This window comes from Sarcophilus harrisii, chromosome 1 (assembly GCF_902635505.1).
Source record: "Sarcophilus harrisii chromosome 1, mSarHar1.11, whole genome shotgun sequence".
Lineage (NCBI taxonomy): Eukaryota > Metazoa > Chordata > Mammalia > Dasyuromorphia > Dasyuridae > Sarcophilus > Sarcophilus harrisii.
The window spans coordinates 42,175,150-42,192,688 of record NC_045426.1 but is presented as its reverse complement, the minus strand read 5'-3'; the positions used below and the strand labels follow the sequence as shown (position 1 = coordinate 42,192,688).

The following is a 17,539-nucleotide window of genomic DNA, read 5'->3' as shown; positions in this document are numbered from 1 at the left end:
TTCCTTCAATTGTAAAATATGAGTTATTGTGAATTTCAAATGAGATAATATTTGATCATACTGTATGCTTAGCACAGTGCTTGGAATATAGAAACTGCTTGTTCTCATTCTTCCTTCCTGGATACCCCTTGCTCCCTGTCCATTGGTAGAGCTGGAGTAACAGCCAGACACTGGGATCCATGAACAAGCCTACCTGCTCATGGCCATGGAGTCTCCTCCAACTACTTGGTTTGCAATGAGAAGTATCACGGCATCGTGAATAGTGCCAGCTTTGGAATTAGGAAGGGCTGAGCTTAAAGCCTGTTTCTGACACACATGTTGCCTGGTTGACATGAGGCAAATGATATAACTACTTCACTGAGCACTTCAGACAATGGCTTGAGAGAAAAATCACAGAGAAGATACCCATTTTCATTGGTCGAGCCCTTGGTGAGTCTTCCCACAATGATAAATCAAGAGGTCCAGCCCAGGCTTGCAATGAAGAAATGAAAATCAAAACTAGTATATACAGAAAAAATAATAACCCACATCTGTGGAGGTGCTTTTAAGAACTGCAAAGTGCTTTATATATATTATTTCATTTGATCCTCTTTGGTGGTAGACAGTCTGGGTATTAAGAGCTGCAATGTATCTCCTTTTTGCCCAAGAAAATTTTACATGACCCCAGATGTATAGGCATATGAAATATATGAAATACAAATCAAACATTTAATGATAATAAATCATAATTTCATGACTTCCACATTCAGCTACAAGCCCATACGGGCAGCTTAAGAAGCTTTGATCTAAACCCTGAATTAGTGAAGCTGAGCTGAGGCAGTGTGGTATAGTTGGTAGTGGATTTTGAAGCCCAAGAATATAGTATTCCTTCCTTCCTCAATTTATTTTGGAATTACTTATTTGTACATGTTGTGCCTCTATTTCACACATCCCCAGTAGATTATAAAATTATGAAGGCAGAGCTTTCTTTTTTTTCTTGTATCCCCTGTTTTTGAGTCAGTGTGACAGAATGGATAGAAAACTGACCTCAGAATCAAGAAAATTGGATTTGAGTCCTGCCTTTGTCACATGTTATCTTCTAGATGTCTTTTTAGAACTATAATCTGTACAAGGCTATGGGATGGTCAACAATGACAGACTTAGCTCTTCTCCACAATACAGTGATCCAAGACAATGCCAATAGATTTGGGATGGAAAATTCCATCTGCATCCAGAGAAGGAACTGTGGAGACTGAATGCAGATCAAAGCATACTATTTTCACCTTTTCCCCCTTTTGTTTTGATTTTTCTTTCACATTATGATTAATATGGAAATATGTTTAAAATGATTATACATGTATAACCCATATCAGATTGCTTGCTTTCTTGAAAGGGGGAGGGAGAAAAATATTGGAACTCAAAATCTTACAAAAGCAATGTTGAAAACTATCTTTACATGTAATTTGAAAAAAATAATATACTATTAATGCTAAAACAAGCAAACAAACAAAATTGTGAGCTGTGAAGAACATGCCATTTTGTACTGGTTAGTTTTTAAAATTCCACATCTAAGAAACCATGAGATTGGTCCTTACTCCTAGTCTCAATGCCTATAGTTTCTGGAGGTATAAATATTTGCTAAATGAATGAATGAATGACACAATTTTGTACTTTTTTGGACTGCATCAATATTCTTTAGAGGAAAAAAACCAGCTTGTTTAAAAAAGTGGTAGCTTGTAATCATTATCCTTTTTTCCTTGATAAAAGAAAGTCATGTAATTTTCTAAAGCCAGTTCACTCACAAAAATTTCCACTTCACATTTTCATCACTACACTTTTCAAAGTTTTAAAGCCCTAACAAATAATTTAGTAGCTCATTAGCCTTCAGCTCTTCTCTCATCACTCCCCTTGAAAAAGTCCTCAGATTTTATTTTCTACTAAAGATTCCCTGGCTGAACACTTATTACTTTCCATGGACTTTTGAAGCTTTCTGCAGTATGCTTCTTACCTTTCTTAACTAGAGAAATGGGAGTTTGGGGGAAATAATTTATTTTTCCCTTGGTTTTCTAACTTTGCTATTAGGTCTGGTTACTTGGTTTCCGGCAATTTCATATTTGCATTCCAATCTCTTTATTCTCAAAGGTGGTTAGTGCCTCAGTAAAATGGGAAGTTGAAAATGTTTGTCTTCACCAACTCTCTTTCACCCTCTTTTCTCTTTGGTGTTCTCTTTCACCTCCCTTGTGGCAATTCTACTTCCTTCTGCTACCACAAATTGATAAATATATGATAAGCTAGTTTACACTGTGGTATTAGCAAGTCAGAAAGTTACATAATTTGAGTGTAAGGAGGGAGCTTAGGAATCATCCAATCCTTTTGGAAAAGACTGATAGATAGGACTTCTGAGTCACTGACAGTGATCTTAGAAAGATCATGGAGAATGGAACATGATGCAGTGACCTGGAGTCAAGATAACTTGAGTTCCAATTTGACCATGTACACTTCCTTGCTGTGACTTTACATGAGCCACTTTACAATTTCCTCATCTGTAAACTAGGGAGTTTTATTAGCCCCTATCTTTCAGGGCTGTTGTGACGATCTAGTGAGATAATATTTGGAAAGTGCCCAGCACAAGTTGTTTAATAAGTGCCTTTTTTACTTTTCCTGAGGGACAAATGTCCCAATATTTGAAAAAAGGAAAACTATGTAAGCTAAGCTAAAAAAGGAAAGCTAAGTAAGAATGACTATGACTTGCCCACTACTAGTTAGCGGTAGAGATAGGATTAGACCAAAAATAATAATAGGCAACATTTGTCACACTTTAAGGTTTTTAAAGAATTTTACATATGTCATATCATTCAATTCTCACAGCAGTTCTTTGGTAAGCACTCTTTTATTTCTATTTTGTGGATAAGGAAACTGAGTTTTGGACTCAGATTTAAGTATTGTTTTTGGTGACATAGGTGGACATATGGAACTATGTGCTTTACTTTGCTTCCTGACCAATGTAGAGAACACATTAATAAAGGGATGGTTTGTGAATATTTAGAAAAGGATAGTGAATGAAGTGCCAGGGAAGTCTCATCTTCCTAAGTTCAAATAAAGTCTCAGACACCATAAAGTATGTGACCCTGTCCAAGTCACTTAATCCTGTTTGCCTCAGTTTCCTTATCTATAAAATGTGGTAGAGAAGGAAATAGCAAACAACTTCAGTATCTTTGCCAAAAACCCCAAATGGGATCCTTGAAATAACAATAGTCACAAAGAGCTAGCATTGTTTCATTAAGAATGGGTCATACTGCCTCAACTCCCTTCCTTTTCTGATGGTATTGCTAAGCTATTATAAGACAGGGATGGTAGAGATCTATGCAGTTCACTTACAATTCAGAAAAACATTTGATAGTTTCTTATGTTGACCTGGTTGAGAGATGAAATATGGTCTACATGACAGTTCAATTAAGTGAATTTAGGAACTGCTTGAACAAGAGGATGTGAAGAGACACTATTAATGGTTTGATGTCAGTTTTATGGGAGGTCTTTAGTAGGGTGCCCCAGGGATTCATCCTTGGTATTATACCATTAATTTTTTTCCCATGACTTAGATGAAGATGTCCTCAAATTTGCAAATGGCACAGAGTTACAGGAAATGGGAGTGGGTGGGTTGGGTAGCTCACATGCTGGATGACAAAGATAGTATCCAACCAGATCATGACACTATTATACACTGGGATCGATTTAATAGGGATAAATATTACATACTATATTTGCATGGAGAGAGGAACAGAAACTAGGAGTAGGGAAGTGAGATACTGGCCTTATACAGGCTACATCTGGGTGATTCTAATCAGTTCTGGGTACTTCTTTTTATGAAGTATACCAACAAACTAGAGAGCATATAGATGGTGCTGCTGCTTGTTCTGAAATCAAAACTGAGGAAAAATTTCTGAAAGATATATCCCATCAGCTGATGAGGTTCAAGTAAAACTTCCTAATAATTAGAGAAACATTCAAGTAGAATCAGCTGCCCTTCATGTACAATTTTATAGGAAGAGAAGGATGATCCCTTAGTGGAAATGCTGAATGCATTGTGTTTTAGTAGATCTCTTCTGAAATCTTTTTCAGCACTATGATTTTATAATTGTGAAACTCAGGTCAGTAAAATTACTGTGACTTGCTCAGCATCCCACTACTAATTAGTGGTAGAGGCAGAATTAGACCACAAATAATAATAATAGGTGACATTTATGTCCCACTTTAAGGTTTTAAAAGAATTTTACATATGTCATATCATTCAATTCTCATAACAATTCTTGAGTAAGTACTGTTTTATTTCTGTTTTATGGATAAGGAAACCGAATCTCTGACTCAGATTTAAGTACTGTTTTTTGGCATAGGTGGAAATGGCATTCAAACCAAAGTTATCCCTGAATTCAGGCTTAGCTCCTTTTTTATTTTCAAGTCTAGAGTTTTCTGTTTCTAGATATGTATTCCAGGAATATTTGCATTTTAACAGAATACCAAGTGAAAAGAGGGCAATACTTAATCAAATGGAATGAATATCTAATCGTGAAATTTAGGCACTAAAGCATCTGGGTGAGGTTGATGCTCAGAGGCAGACAGGCCTTCTTTTATCACACTTGGCAAACTTCCTTTATACTACCTACTAAAGTTGAGAATAATTTAGATTTTATAATCACTGCATTACCTAATAACCCATTTCTTCTTCAGATAGTAACTGAAATCATCAGCTAGCATCTTCAGATATTTCTATATGATTTCTATTTTAGAAAAATGGGATGTTCTTCCTAGGTCCTAAAAATTTCTGCTAGCTTTCCTACTTGAACAAATAAGAGTTATGGATAAATGATTTATCTTCTCTCTTATTATGTCTTACTTTTCAGAATAGTTTAGCAAACAGGGTCATTGATTCATTGTCTTGGCCAGACAAGGGACTTTAGAGGCCATATAGTCTGACCCTCTGATTTTGAAGATGAGGAATTAGGTCCACACAGGTTAAATGATTTGCCCAGGATCCCCTGGGTAGTAAATGGCAGAGTCAGACCTTAAATCCAGGTCTTCTGACTTTAAATCCTGTAATTTTACCAATGTTCCACTTCAAATTTACATTCTTATTTTTTAGCAGAAATAATACAAAGCTGTTGAAAACCACTATTAATGTCAACATAGCATAATGGCTGTAGTTTTCATTGGTTCTATATTGCTCCTTCCAGTTACTTAAAGATAGAACTCTGCCTGACTGATCAAGTGAATGAGTGCTCACATTTCCACATAAAAATCTTCTAGTATCTGAGTAGACATACCAACAAAAATGATCAACCACTAGTAATATTTGGAACTGCATTACTATTCATGGAAAATAAAAATAATTTCACAGGGAATAAACAATGAGTATAAAATTTTGAAAAAAAGGCTTTATGACTTGTTTGGGAACTCATAAAAGGACTTTCAAACTGTTTTGATCCAGCTTGCTTAAATTGGGTCATTCAATTTTTCTCCACATCTCGGTCCAATGCATTGGCCCATTTGTCCACAATCCAGCTTTGGGCAGAGAGCCACATTTGGGCCTTATAGATGAACAAGCTTGGGAATGTTCACTACACATTTCATCTATGTCAAAGGAAAGGCAATGGTCCTGAAAAAACAGTTTCATTATTGGTCTTGTGAATTAGTTACCCACTTTGTATCCTTTTACTTCGGATTCATTGTCCAAGGCTTTGACTTGATCCCAATTCAGTATAATTTTGGAGTCAGATGAATTCCATATGATGTTTCCAGGGGGTTGACTTGGTGCTAAAAATTAAGATAGACGAAGTCATAGATTATTAAGTTTTGATATTTTCTGATGGATGTGTTCCTTACTAGAATCCTAAAGTGGAAGCAATTTAATGGGCAATTGCACTAATATGTATCTCCAAGGTCACTAAAAATCTGACATGACACACTATTGCAAATGGAAAGGGATTCAGTTGGCTGCTCAACATCTACAGCTAGAAGAGGTAACCCTCATTGATGAGATAAATGAAACCTGGACCTGCCTCAGAGCAACAAGATTCCCGTGATATTACCAAAGGATCTGACAGCAACAACAACAACAACAAAAATTCACACGATGCATTTATTTATAGAAATCTAAACCCAAATAATCACATGAGACCAACTCTGTGGTCTTCATAAAAGAAGAAACATGGCAACCTTGCTTCCAAACACTGTGGACTTACGTGGCTTTTTTGTTGTCACATTGACAGTCACACTGTAGGGTCCAGTTCCAGCAGTGTTGTAGGCCTTGACAGCCAAATGATATAAAGCACTGCCTTTCAAATTGGTTATTTTCGTTGATGTTTGATTTCCGATTGTTCTTATTTTTCTAGCATTCTCTTCTTTATCATCATGGCTCCAGTATTTGACCTGGGGAAAAATGACAGAACAGTTTAGGAATTCAAGCCCATCACAAACATTCCAAATGGTTGTGTTGATTGATTAAGCTGGAAGTTGTCCTGGATGTCATTTTCTAAATGGAGCTCTTCATAGTTTTGGGTTTTCCAATAAAACACATTTCTTCCTTGGATTCATCGATTTTTAAAAAAAGAAAGACCCACTTTTGTTCACTTCCCCATAATTGCATTGTATTTTGAGATGGGAAATTGGACAATGTAATATCTGGCTCATTAAATGCTTTGCTTCTAAATCTTCATGCAACATATTCTGCCATTTTGCCAATGAATAACTGTATATGTATATATGCACACATATGTATATAATACACAAATAGCTACTGAAAACCAGCATTAACATCAATATTGCATGATTATTTTCGTGGTTCTATCTACCTCCCAATTTCTCAAAGGCAGAATGCTGCACTAATGACCTAGTGAATTAAATTCTTCATTTACAGCAGTGTATAGCAGTATGTTAAAAGCAGCTCTAATGAAAAATGAAACTTTCATAATTTGGAATTATGCCCAAAGGGCTATAAAAGTGTGTGTATCTTTTGATCCAGCAATACTAGCACTAGATCTATATCTTAAAGAGATCCAAAAAATGGGGAAAAGACATATTTGTCTAAAAATATTTATAGCAACTCTTTGCATTGGGTAAGAATTAGAAATCAAAGAGATTTCCATCAATTGTTTAATGGTTAAACAAGTTGTGGTATGTGATTGTAATGTGATGTTATTGTGCTATAAGAAATTATAAGCAGAATGACTTCAGAAACACCCGGAAAGACTTACATGAACTGATGCATAATGAAGTAAACAGAACCATAGTAACAGCAATATTGCATGATGAATTGTGAATGACTTACTAGTCAATACAATGATCTAAAACAATCCTAAAGGTCTAATGATGAAGCCTATGATCTGCCTCTGGAGAAAGAAATGACATTGATTGAATACAGACTGAAGCATGCTATTGTTCCCTTTCTTTCATTTAAAAACATTATTTGAATCTTCTTGTACAAAATGATCATGGAAATATTTTACATAATCACACATATGTAACAGCTGACTGCTTACTATTCTAGGAAGAGGAGGGGAGAGAGAGAAGGATAGAATTTGGAACTCAAAACTTTAAATTAAAAAAAAATAAAGAATATTGAAGCTCTCATCTGGGTCATTAAAACATGTATTCTTAGGTTATCTGTTTGCTCATCAGATGTCATATAAATTTCTCACTTAAAGTGACCTATTCACCAGAGGCAAAGCAAATGTGTTTCTCTTACCTCATAACCCTGAATCCGTCCTTTGCTAAGGGACTCTAGAGGGGAGGACCAAAAAACTTCAATGTCTGTGGCAGAGAGGCTTCTGGCAAAAATGCTGGGTGGTGGTTTAGTAGGTTCTGTAGAAGGACATGAAAAAAAGTCTTAATCTTAATTGAAATGATTATTTCTCTCCTATGAACAACCAATTATTAAGGGGGAGATCTAGGGTTTTTTTCTTTCTATTTCCTCATTGAAAGTTGGATCTCTCGAAAACAATTTTGACCTTGCCCCTAGACCATGGCTGACTTTAAACTGGCTCAATACAATTTGGGCTATCTATATGATTCAGTCCTAGAATTAACATCAAAATAGGGGAACATTTTCACATATTATATAGGCTTTGACCCTTTTCTTCTTTTATAGCAAATTTTTGTGATCATTCTACATGACTGGGATAAATACAATATTAGATCTTGTTGGCTGGAGCACATTTTAGTCATTATGGTAAGATGCAAGCTTAAGATTTTAATTATGTAGCCTAGAATTTTAGTCTTTTCTATTTTCAAATCAACTAAGTAAGTAGAAATTTAACACTGTTATTTGTCTGTTACTAGTTACATATTCCTGTGTAAGATAAGGTCTAATTTCTCAAAATGGTATGGGGACAATTAGGCAATGATGTAAAGACTTGTGAAACCAGGATATAATTTTATAATTCAGTGAGGTTAATAGCATAACTGTCTCAATTCTGTATTAATGAAAAGGATTTCATTATAATTATCTCAAAAGAAGACTGGTTGTGGTCTCTTTTACAAACGCTTAAAAAGATATTTACTTAAAGAGAGAGCCACCTTTATTGAGGATTATTCATTTGAACATGGGTAGAAGTTGAAAATGTTTCATTACAAACAACTTACTTAATAAGTACCATTCTTAAATTATATATTTAAACATTCTATTTCAACATCTTGTGTTACAATTACAATTAATATGGTAGCTTTTGAGAGAATTCATTAAAGTCCATCTAATAAAAAGTGTTCTGTTATAAATTCCTTAGTGGAATATCACCTTCCTAATGGTTGAATGAATAATGCTAAGTATAAAAATTGGGTTCTAATTCTCAGTTTTTATTTGAGTTTTTAAGATATATCAACAACAGTTTGTTAACCTAGAAATATAACTTTGCTGGTCTTAAAGATTCCAAATTTAATTTTCTAACAGTAGAGCTAGAAGATCAGAGATAAGTCACTAATTGACCTGATTACTGGAAAAATAAATTTAAAATTGTGTTAAGACTAATATTGTAAGAGATTTTTTAGCAGACAATGGGACTTCTACAAGTGACCTCAGGAGAAGTCAGTAAGCTGGAAACTGTTCTGGGACCATACCCTGACCAGTATCAATTGTTTCCAGAGAACAGAGTCAGTTGTGTGTCTGAACCTTAAAATTTGGTAGACCTGTGAAATGGACAATTTTTTTTCACTTTTGCTTTGTTTTTCCCCCCATGTACCTTTTATCTATAAGCCTATTTACCAAAAGGGACTGTCTCCTTTTGGTATTGGTGTTGGTCAGTCTTTCTCCCTTTTCCCTTCACATTATTTCCCATCATAAGCCCCAGAGTTCTGATGAAGTATTTGTCATATCAATTAGTGATTCATTTAGAAGACTGTATCTCTCAATAGAATCAAATGTGGAGAACGAGAGAAATGATTATTTCTCTCATATTAAAAATAACCAATTAACATGGGAAAGAGGAATACAGGTTTTTTTTCCTTCCAAATCCTCATTCAAAATCCAGTCTCTTAAGAACATTTTTTAACATATCTTATATGAATCTACTTTAGGTAAATTCTGGACCATAGTATTTTATTCAGACAGGATGGAGTAAGGATTTAGATTTCCCAAAGTTGGGCATGGTCTGGGTAGAGAGGAGTAAGGGTGGTATAATCAGAGTTACATAGTCAACCCTTTATAAAATAGACCCATTTAAATTATAATATTCATTATTTCATTAAGTGTTAAACAATCAGAGTTGATTTCTGCTTGTTGGGAAATACCTCCTTTTTCAAGAGTATTTAAGCATCAAGAGGCCTCCATGAGAAGTGTCTGATTTACGAAAGTCAAATGACCATCTTTTTATTAATTATTTACCAGCCACAATTAATAAAATGATCACTTAGAAATTGTCTTTCAGACTTTTCATACTTCTATGACAGGTCTACTCTATATGTAGCTCTGCTCTAAATGGGCAGGCCAAAAGCATTTGGGATGTCCATCTCTGATCAGTTATATACATATTTGTTCAGGGACAAGTGGATCTCTGTGGATGGAATTTTATTGAAAATGCATTGGATTCAGTGGTACTATTTCCCTCAGCTCCATAAGATCAAGGGACCTCAGGAAACTAAGCGTAAATACCATGTTTATGCAGCTATCAATTCACTTTCAAATGAGTTAGTCCTGGTAGATGCTACTATCCTGCCAAGAAGGTTAAGCCTCTAGGAATTTTTAACTTCACATTTATTAGATGGATTTCAAGGGTTCATGAACTGAGATGGGAAGAAATTCACATCTTTATTTCAATATTAATATCTTTATTTGTAATTCTATAGATTTTATTAATTGAAAAACATGATTGTGAAAATGCATCCATAGTTTTGTCAGACTCCCAAAGGGTACATGACACAAAAAAGGTTAAGAATCATAGTCTAGACTATCATAATAAAAACCAGAAATGGCACATTTTAGTGGATGGAACTTTGGACTTGGAATCATCAGTGTAAAGAATCTGTGAGAACTTACTTCTCAGTATAGATTGGTACCTTCTATGCAAATTTTTTATCTTATAGAGGTATCTGGGGAAGGTTAAGAGGACAAGTGACTTACCCAGATTACAAAATCACTATATGTCAGAGGTATAACTTGGATTTAGATCTTTCCAACTCCATGGCCAGCTTCCTTTCCAATTAGCCACACTGCAGTTATGGAGTCTCATTCCTGTTTGGGAGAGTTCTACTAATATTGCTTCAATGCTTTTTTCCCTTTCTAAAATTTTTGAAGAATTAGAATGATCCTTTTATTTTAAGCTAAATCTCAGGTCTCCCAACATAGCGCTCATTACGCTATACTAAATGATAGTGATAAGGACTGGCTTTGTGGTTTAATTAGCAGAGGGAAGTCCCAGGTAAGGAAACTCACTCTACCAACATAGGGCAGCACCTCTTCAATTTTTAGTTTTAGAAGATATCTAGAGCACTGAAAGGTTATGTAGCTTATCCAGGGTAACACATCCTCTGTGTCAGGAAGTCAGGAATAGAAGTCATGGCTTCAAGGTCAAGATATACTCTTTCCACTATATCATGTCTCTTACACTGCATGACTCTAAGTTAAATTGCTTTGAACTTATCAATTTTATCTACATGTATACTAATACAAATTGTGTCATTTTGTTGGTTATCATAGAATTTAATTACCTTCGACTTTTTGATTTAAAAATACAATGCAAGGTCTTTCATAGCCCAAATCAGGATCAGGCATCAATTATAAACCACTAAGATACTGTCCAGAGAAGAAAAGAATGCAGCCACATTAAACCATGTACCTTCTTCCGCAGAATACACCACTGTGACTGGGCTGAAAGAGCCTTCTCCTTTGTTGTTGTAGACTCCCACTTTCACTTCGTAGGGGGAGAATGGAGGCAGACTCTCATTCCTGAACACGTATCTGGAGGCATCCGCAGAAGCTAACACCGTCTGCATCCAGCTCACTTTGCCAAAGGGTCGAAATGCTACCACATACCCAAAACCACCTCCATTTTGTAATTCTTCAGGGACAGTCTGGAAAGGAAGGGAGTGGGTATTCAGAATTAGCGAGAATCTTTGAGGCTGCTAAATCATTTTCTTCCTTTCTGGGCATTTTTTAGGGAGAGAGGCAGAGATTCTTCCCTCACTTTCTTAGTATACTATTATTCTTATTATTAATTCCTATATTATTACTATTAATTATATATGACTGTATAGCTTTATATTCAATAAGTTGTTTAATGTCTGCTAAGTTTTAATAATAGTAAGATATACTACATAATAGTATATTTTTATGTTTTATATGTATCATATATAATTTATAATAAAATAGTATTAATATACCATAGTATACTATAATATAATCATATTACTATCCTATATAGTATATATACATATATATATATATACATTTATAGTAATATAACTAGCACCCTATGATATAGTAATATGATTGTATTATAAATTATGTTTAATACATATAGCCTATTTTAATAACTTTATTATATTCTATATGATATAGTAGATAATATAACATATAGCATAGAATAAAGTTTCTTAAACTGTAAGTTGAAACCCCATATGGTATCACATGACAATGTGGGATTGAAAAATTATGATTTATTTTTAGTAAATGTTTGCTTTGTATACCTATTTTATATACCTATGCACCCAGGATCATATAAAAATTTCTTGGGCAAAAAAGAGGTCTTAAGTGGAAAAGTCTAAGAAACTCTGGTATAGAATATACTGTATAACATTATTATGATATTATACAATAATACAATAATATACTATGGAATATAAATATGATTATATTATATCTAATATGTAATGTATTTTAATGATATATTACTATATTACTATTACTATATTACTATATATTATTGTTATTACTATATACGATAGTATATTATTGAGAATAATAATAACTTCTAATATATTATTATTACTAATGATTAAGTACATTACTATGGTTATGTTACTATTAGTAACAATATAGTAATAATATTAATACTATATTACTATTAACTAAATATTGCTAATATATTATTAATAGTAATAATATGCCTATTATTACTATTATTAATACCTAACATACATGTATCAATTTAAGATTTAGAAAGAAGTTTCCTTACAACTCTGTTAGAGACACTGTAGTACAGTAGGAAGAATGATTAAGTTAGAATCAGAAGTCCTGCGTTCAAATCCAACTTTCATCACTTACTAGATGTATGATTCTGATAAGACATTTAACCTCCCTGGGTCTCAGTTTACTACTCTAGTAAAAAACAGAGTGAGTGTAGATAACTTCTAGGGTGTTTTCCAGCTTTTAAGCTCTGATCTACAATCATAGGATCTATCATCTAGGTGGATTATCTATATTTTGTTGTTGTTCTTTCTCATTCTCAGAAAGGACCAATGACATCATGAGGGCAATATCTTGACTTGCTAGTGATTTGGATTTAAGTAAGTTAACAGATTCTTAAGTAAGAATCTTATTGGATTAAGTAAGAATCAGTCTCATTCTCTCTTCCAGGGTCATTGGAGTCCATTGGAAAAATAAAAGTCAGGATACAGTGGGTAACTTTAGTCTATCTAAATTAAGTTTTTCCCCAGGTATCAGTAATTTGAGGCAAGACTTATTCAATGTCTAAGGGCCAGGTAAAAATTGAAAGAAAAAAATGTCTTAGTTTATATCACAAATATATCAATCTGGGAGGAGGGGGGAGCAGGAGAGACAAACCTTCAGAGTTTCTGGCCAGAACAGAAAATAATTGCTATGTACATTCATTTTAAACCTCAAATCTAAACAATAAGCAATAGCTGCTTGGACTGGAGGTCATTATTGACTATACAATGAAAACCAGAATGACTTTAGTTTAAAGGCTAGTCAAGTAGCTCCATTTGAATCACAATAGAATTTTAAAAAGCCTTCCCTCCCAAAGAGATATTTTAAAAATCATAAATGAAAACTGTATAGGACAAAAAATAAATTATCCCAGATTAAAAAAAAAAACTTAAAAAAAATCTAGCCTCCAGTCCTTCAACTATCTTACAAAATATGGGTAACAAAAAATTATGTTCTTATGGTCAGAGCACCCACATATAAGAGTTTGGTGCTGCAAGTGGAGAAAAGGACCGTGTGTGGTAAGGAAAAGAGAAGGAAGAAGAAGGAAAGGAGGAAGAAGAAGAGCAGGAAGAAGAAGAAAAACAACAACAAAGAGAAAGAAAAGGAGGACAAGAAGAGAAGGAAGAAGAAAAAGAAGAAAGAGGAGAAGGAAAAAAGGAGAAGGAGGAGGAAGAAAAAGGAGAAGGAGAAGGAAGAAGAAAGAAAAGAAGGAGGAGGAGAAAGAAAAAGGAAGAGGAGGAGGAGAAAGAAAAAGGAAGAGGAGGAGGAGAAAGAAAAAGGAAGAGGAGGAGGAGAAAGAAAAAGGAAGAGGAGGAGGAGAAAGAAAAAGGAAGAGGAGGAGGAGAAGAAATAACATCATTCACCATCTTTGCATTGGCAGATTGGATTCCCAGAAGGCAGCTGCTACTGCTACTCATAGACAGTATTGCAGTGACATTTAATCCAAAATATTCTCTTAAAAACCTGATTCCCTCCTTTCCACAAATACATAAAACATCCATGAAAGAAGTAAGCTTAAATTTAGACCATAATAATAGTGAAGCACAAGTTCTAGAACCAGATGATGTATGAGTTAATCTTCACTTTCCAAATGAGGAAACTGAGGTTCAGGGCATTATGTGACTTGTCACCTCCATAACTTAAACCAAAACAACTTCTGTTAGCACAATGAGCAGGAAAAAGAAAAGAGAACTGACAAAGGAAGAGACCTCAGAAACCATCAACTCATTTAATATATGAAGAAATTGAGACTTTACTTTCATTATTATGAAAAGGGAAAGGCAAGGGGAAAAAAGAGAAAGGTTTGGACAAGAGACCTTAGACATCCTTTCTAACTAAATCTCTGATCCTATGTCCTAAAAAGTACTCAGGTTTGTAGTGACTAACCAGAAGGAGAAAATAGTAGGACTTCTGATTTCTTATCCATGGCTCATTCCATTAGACAACATTGGGCATAAATACATATTTTCTTAAGGTCCTTTTCAAGTTCTTGATATCTTTGGGGCTGGTCACAATTTGACCACGTAGCACATATCTCTTCTCAGCATGCATTAAATACCAATATCCAACAGACTCAAAAAACACTTGGATAAGGAGAATCCTGACCTGTAATACTTACAGATTGGGGAACTCAATATGTGAAAATTATTTGGGGAGTTTCTGGTGCTTTGATGGATAGGGCAAATCCTGTCACATCCTTATCTTTGCTCGAGTCCTGGGTGTAAAAGCAAGGCTGTTGCAACTAAAGAATTCCCTGATTTAATGTAAACCAAAGAGTGGCTGATTTCCCAGTTTTTAGGGCTGGTTTTCAACTCAGTAGTTGAAATATGTAGCTAGAGGGTGAATGATTTCTATGGCTACTAATGGTGCTGTCCCATTGGATAAATGGAGGATTTTAATTTCGGGGGCTGCTGTCTGGAATCCTTCAATGGCATTGAAAACCCTTTAGAAATCCCCCTTAAAAATCAATTTTTAATAAATTGGTGACTAACCTTCCTCCAGGTTTCTTAAAACATTCCCTCATAACTGATGGCTGGGGCAGCATTAAATTTTCCAATAGCAAATGGCTAGGAAATCATGCCAGTATGCCAGATCTATTGCTCACCTTCATTTTAATTCAATCTATCACACAGCAATTCAAAAAGAAAAGGAAAAAAATGGTTTTCTCAGCACTAGTTTCCATTAATATTTTTCCCTTGCATTTCTCCCCCCTTACTTTTGTGGTTGTTTTTTTTTCATGATGAATGGTTTTAAAAGACTAGCTTCTACACTTGCTTGTTCAGGTGCAGTCTTTTTTTGCACTGACCATTAGTGATATGTCAGGGAAGCTGAGAACCTCAAGTGCCCTTTTAGCTGACTGGCACAGAGGGGTTGAGAACTTGACGACAATGCTTTGCAATGAGAAAAATAACACAACAGCTCCAATTAATTTAAGTTTCCTTTGCCCTGTGATTCATTTACCTCCCAGGTTATGACCAGCTCAGATTTGCTGCCTCCACCTCCACTGACGTTAGCTGGGGTGACTTCAGGGACTGTGCAGAAGACAAAAAATAAGTTAGGGCACAGGGAAAAGATAACAGAGTTCCATGAAGGTCAGCCAGTTTATGTGACTCACTTCAAACAGTTAACAGATGCATGTATGATAACTCCTTGAACTTCCACTGAAGAGACTAGAGACTTAAGTCATTAAAGCATGGTTTGGGGCCACCATTAGAAAATGAAATGTGCCGAGGAAATTGCCTTTAATTACCTGTTTCCAATTTGACAAGGTACAGATGTTTGTGTGATATGTCTGGTTGAAAATTCAGTGTTGTTTCAAGAGCCTGAGTGGTTCCATGTGATGAGGAAAGGACTGAGATTCAGGTTCTCATTAAGTAGTTAAGCATTTATTAATCACTACTACTCAGCACTGTGGAGGTTTACAAAAGAAATGGAAAAATAGAGGCCCTGCCCTCAAGGAGCTTACACTCTAGATGCGGTGATGGGACATATATAAACACCCGTTACATGAGATCCATCGCAAGACAACACCAGTGAGGTCAGAATACTACAGTACAGATTGAATGGGTAAATGCAGCAGGGTTCCATAGTACAGGAATGATCAGAGTTGGGGTGGGATTAATCAGGGAAGACTTCTTGAAGAAGGTGAGTTTTGAGCCAGGTCTTGAAGGATGTGATGGACAGGGGTTGACCACTGACTCACTGGGTTTAATCTCTTTGGACCCCCGTTTTCTCTGTAAAAGAGGGGAGATGATACTGGTTTCCTCTTCCTCAGGATTATTGGGAGGAATCAATAATACTGATAAATAAAAATTAAAAGTCAATACTGTAAAAAATAAAAGTGCACATGACAAGAAGATGATTATGTTACATGAATGGTCGAGTCAGGAATAAAATAAATTTGGTCCCTGATTTGGCGGGGAGAGCTGTACATTTCCACCTGCACAATACTAATGAAACAGACCATGGCAAGATTCTATGAGCACATATATAAAATAGTCCATGGTCTTGAGCTCTTCAATGGCCTGTTGGGACCCATGTGGAGACACATAGCTCAACAAGAAGTCACACGTGGAGTCCCGATTCATTTCTTTTCTGCTCACTCCTTGACCTCCTAGGGATGGCCTCATGAACCAGGGCTGCCTCAAGCTGAAAGTCAGATGTGAGTATATAGAAAACCGGGCTGTACTGCTGACTGAATTGACAGGATGTTTTGATGCCTTCTTCCCTGGGAGTAGCTTATGCACTAAGAAAATGTCAGTGAAAAAATATCTGTAGAATTGTTATTCCGTGGCATTAGTGCTTGTGAGGAGATGACCTTATTTGGATTGGATTTTGTTTTCACCCTGTTGGAAGGATGTTTGAGGCTAGAATACAGGTGAAGAAACGAGTCAGCGCTTCTGGGAGGAAGGCCAATAACAATGCATCTGCAAACATAGCCATGGGGTGATGTCTAGTGAAACATGGGAATAGAACACTTGCTCTGAGACCTCATTTGCTCCACTAAGCTGCTTCCTGACTAGCTTGCTTTCTGTCCATTATAATGTCTCAAGGGGAAGGTGAGCGAACACAGTGCCTCATTAGAGCCAAAATAAATAGAAAATTAAACACCTTTCCCCCAGAAAACAGACTAAGACCACTTGAAACACTGGATTAGCAATTCTGGTTGCTACTCACGGGCTTCCTCAGTTCTTCGTTTCTCTGAAGGTCGGCTTGGCTCCCCAATTCCAATGGTGTTGGCTGCAACAACACGGAATTCATATTCAACCCAAGGGTTCAGGCTCACTACAGTAGCAGTGAATGTCCTCCCATCGATGAGCTCTGGGACTGAAAGCAAGCACAAATGGGGATTTTTTTTCCATTAATGTCTTTGGTAGTGGAGAGGAACATGATGGGACAGGCATAGGCGTG

General features: G+C 35.6%; 1 protein-coding gene and 1 long non-coding RNA gene across 6 annotated transcripts in view; one reads left to right on the top strand and one right to left on the bottom strand.

Moving 5' to 3' along the window:
* CNTN4 (contactin 4) overlaps positions 1–17,539 on the bottom strand; it is a 1,178,424-nt gene that overhangs the window by 7,757 nt on the left and 1,153,128 nt on the right. For all 5 annotated transcript variants that reach the window (XM_031954124.1, XM_031954148.1, XM_031954139.1 and 2 more), the window contains 6 exons: positions 17,306–17,455; positions 15,590–15,660; positions 11,298–11,532; positions 7,718–7,833; positions 6,216–6,402; positions 5,675–5,787 (listed from right to left, as the gene is read on the bottom strand). In XM_031954124.1, the coding sequence (XP_031809984.1) occupies positions 5,675–5,787; positions 6,216–6,402; positions 7,718–7,833; positions 11,298–11,532; positions 15,590–15,660; positions 17,306–17,455 (872 nt within the window). The remainder of the gene's footprint in view (positions 1–5,674; positions 5,788–6,215; positions 6,403–7,717; positions 7,834–11,297; positions 11,533–15,589; positions 15,661–17,305; positions 17,456–17,539) is intronic.
* Positions 1–17,539, top strand: part of LOC116421722 — a 78,649-nt gene that overhangs the window by 13,216 nt on the left and 47,894 nt on the right. The window lies entirely within an intron of this gene.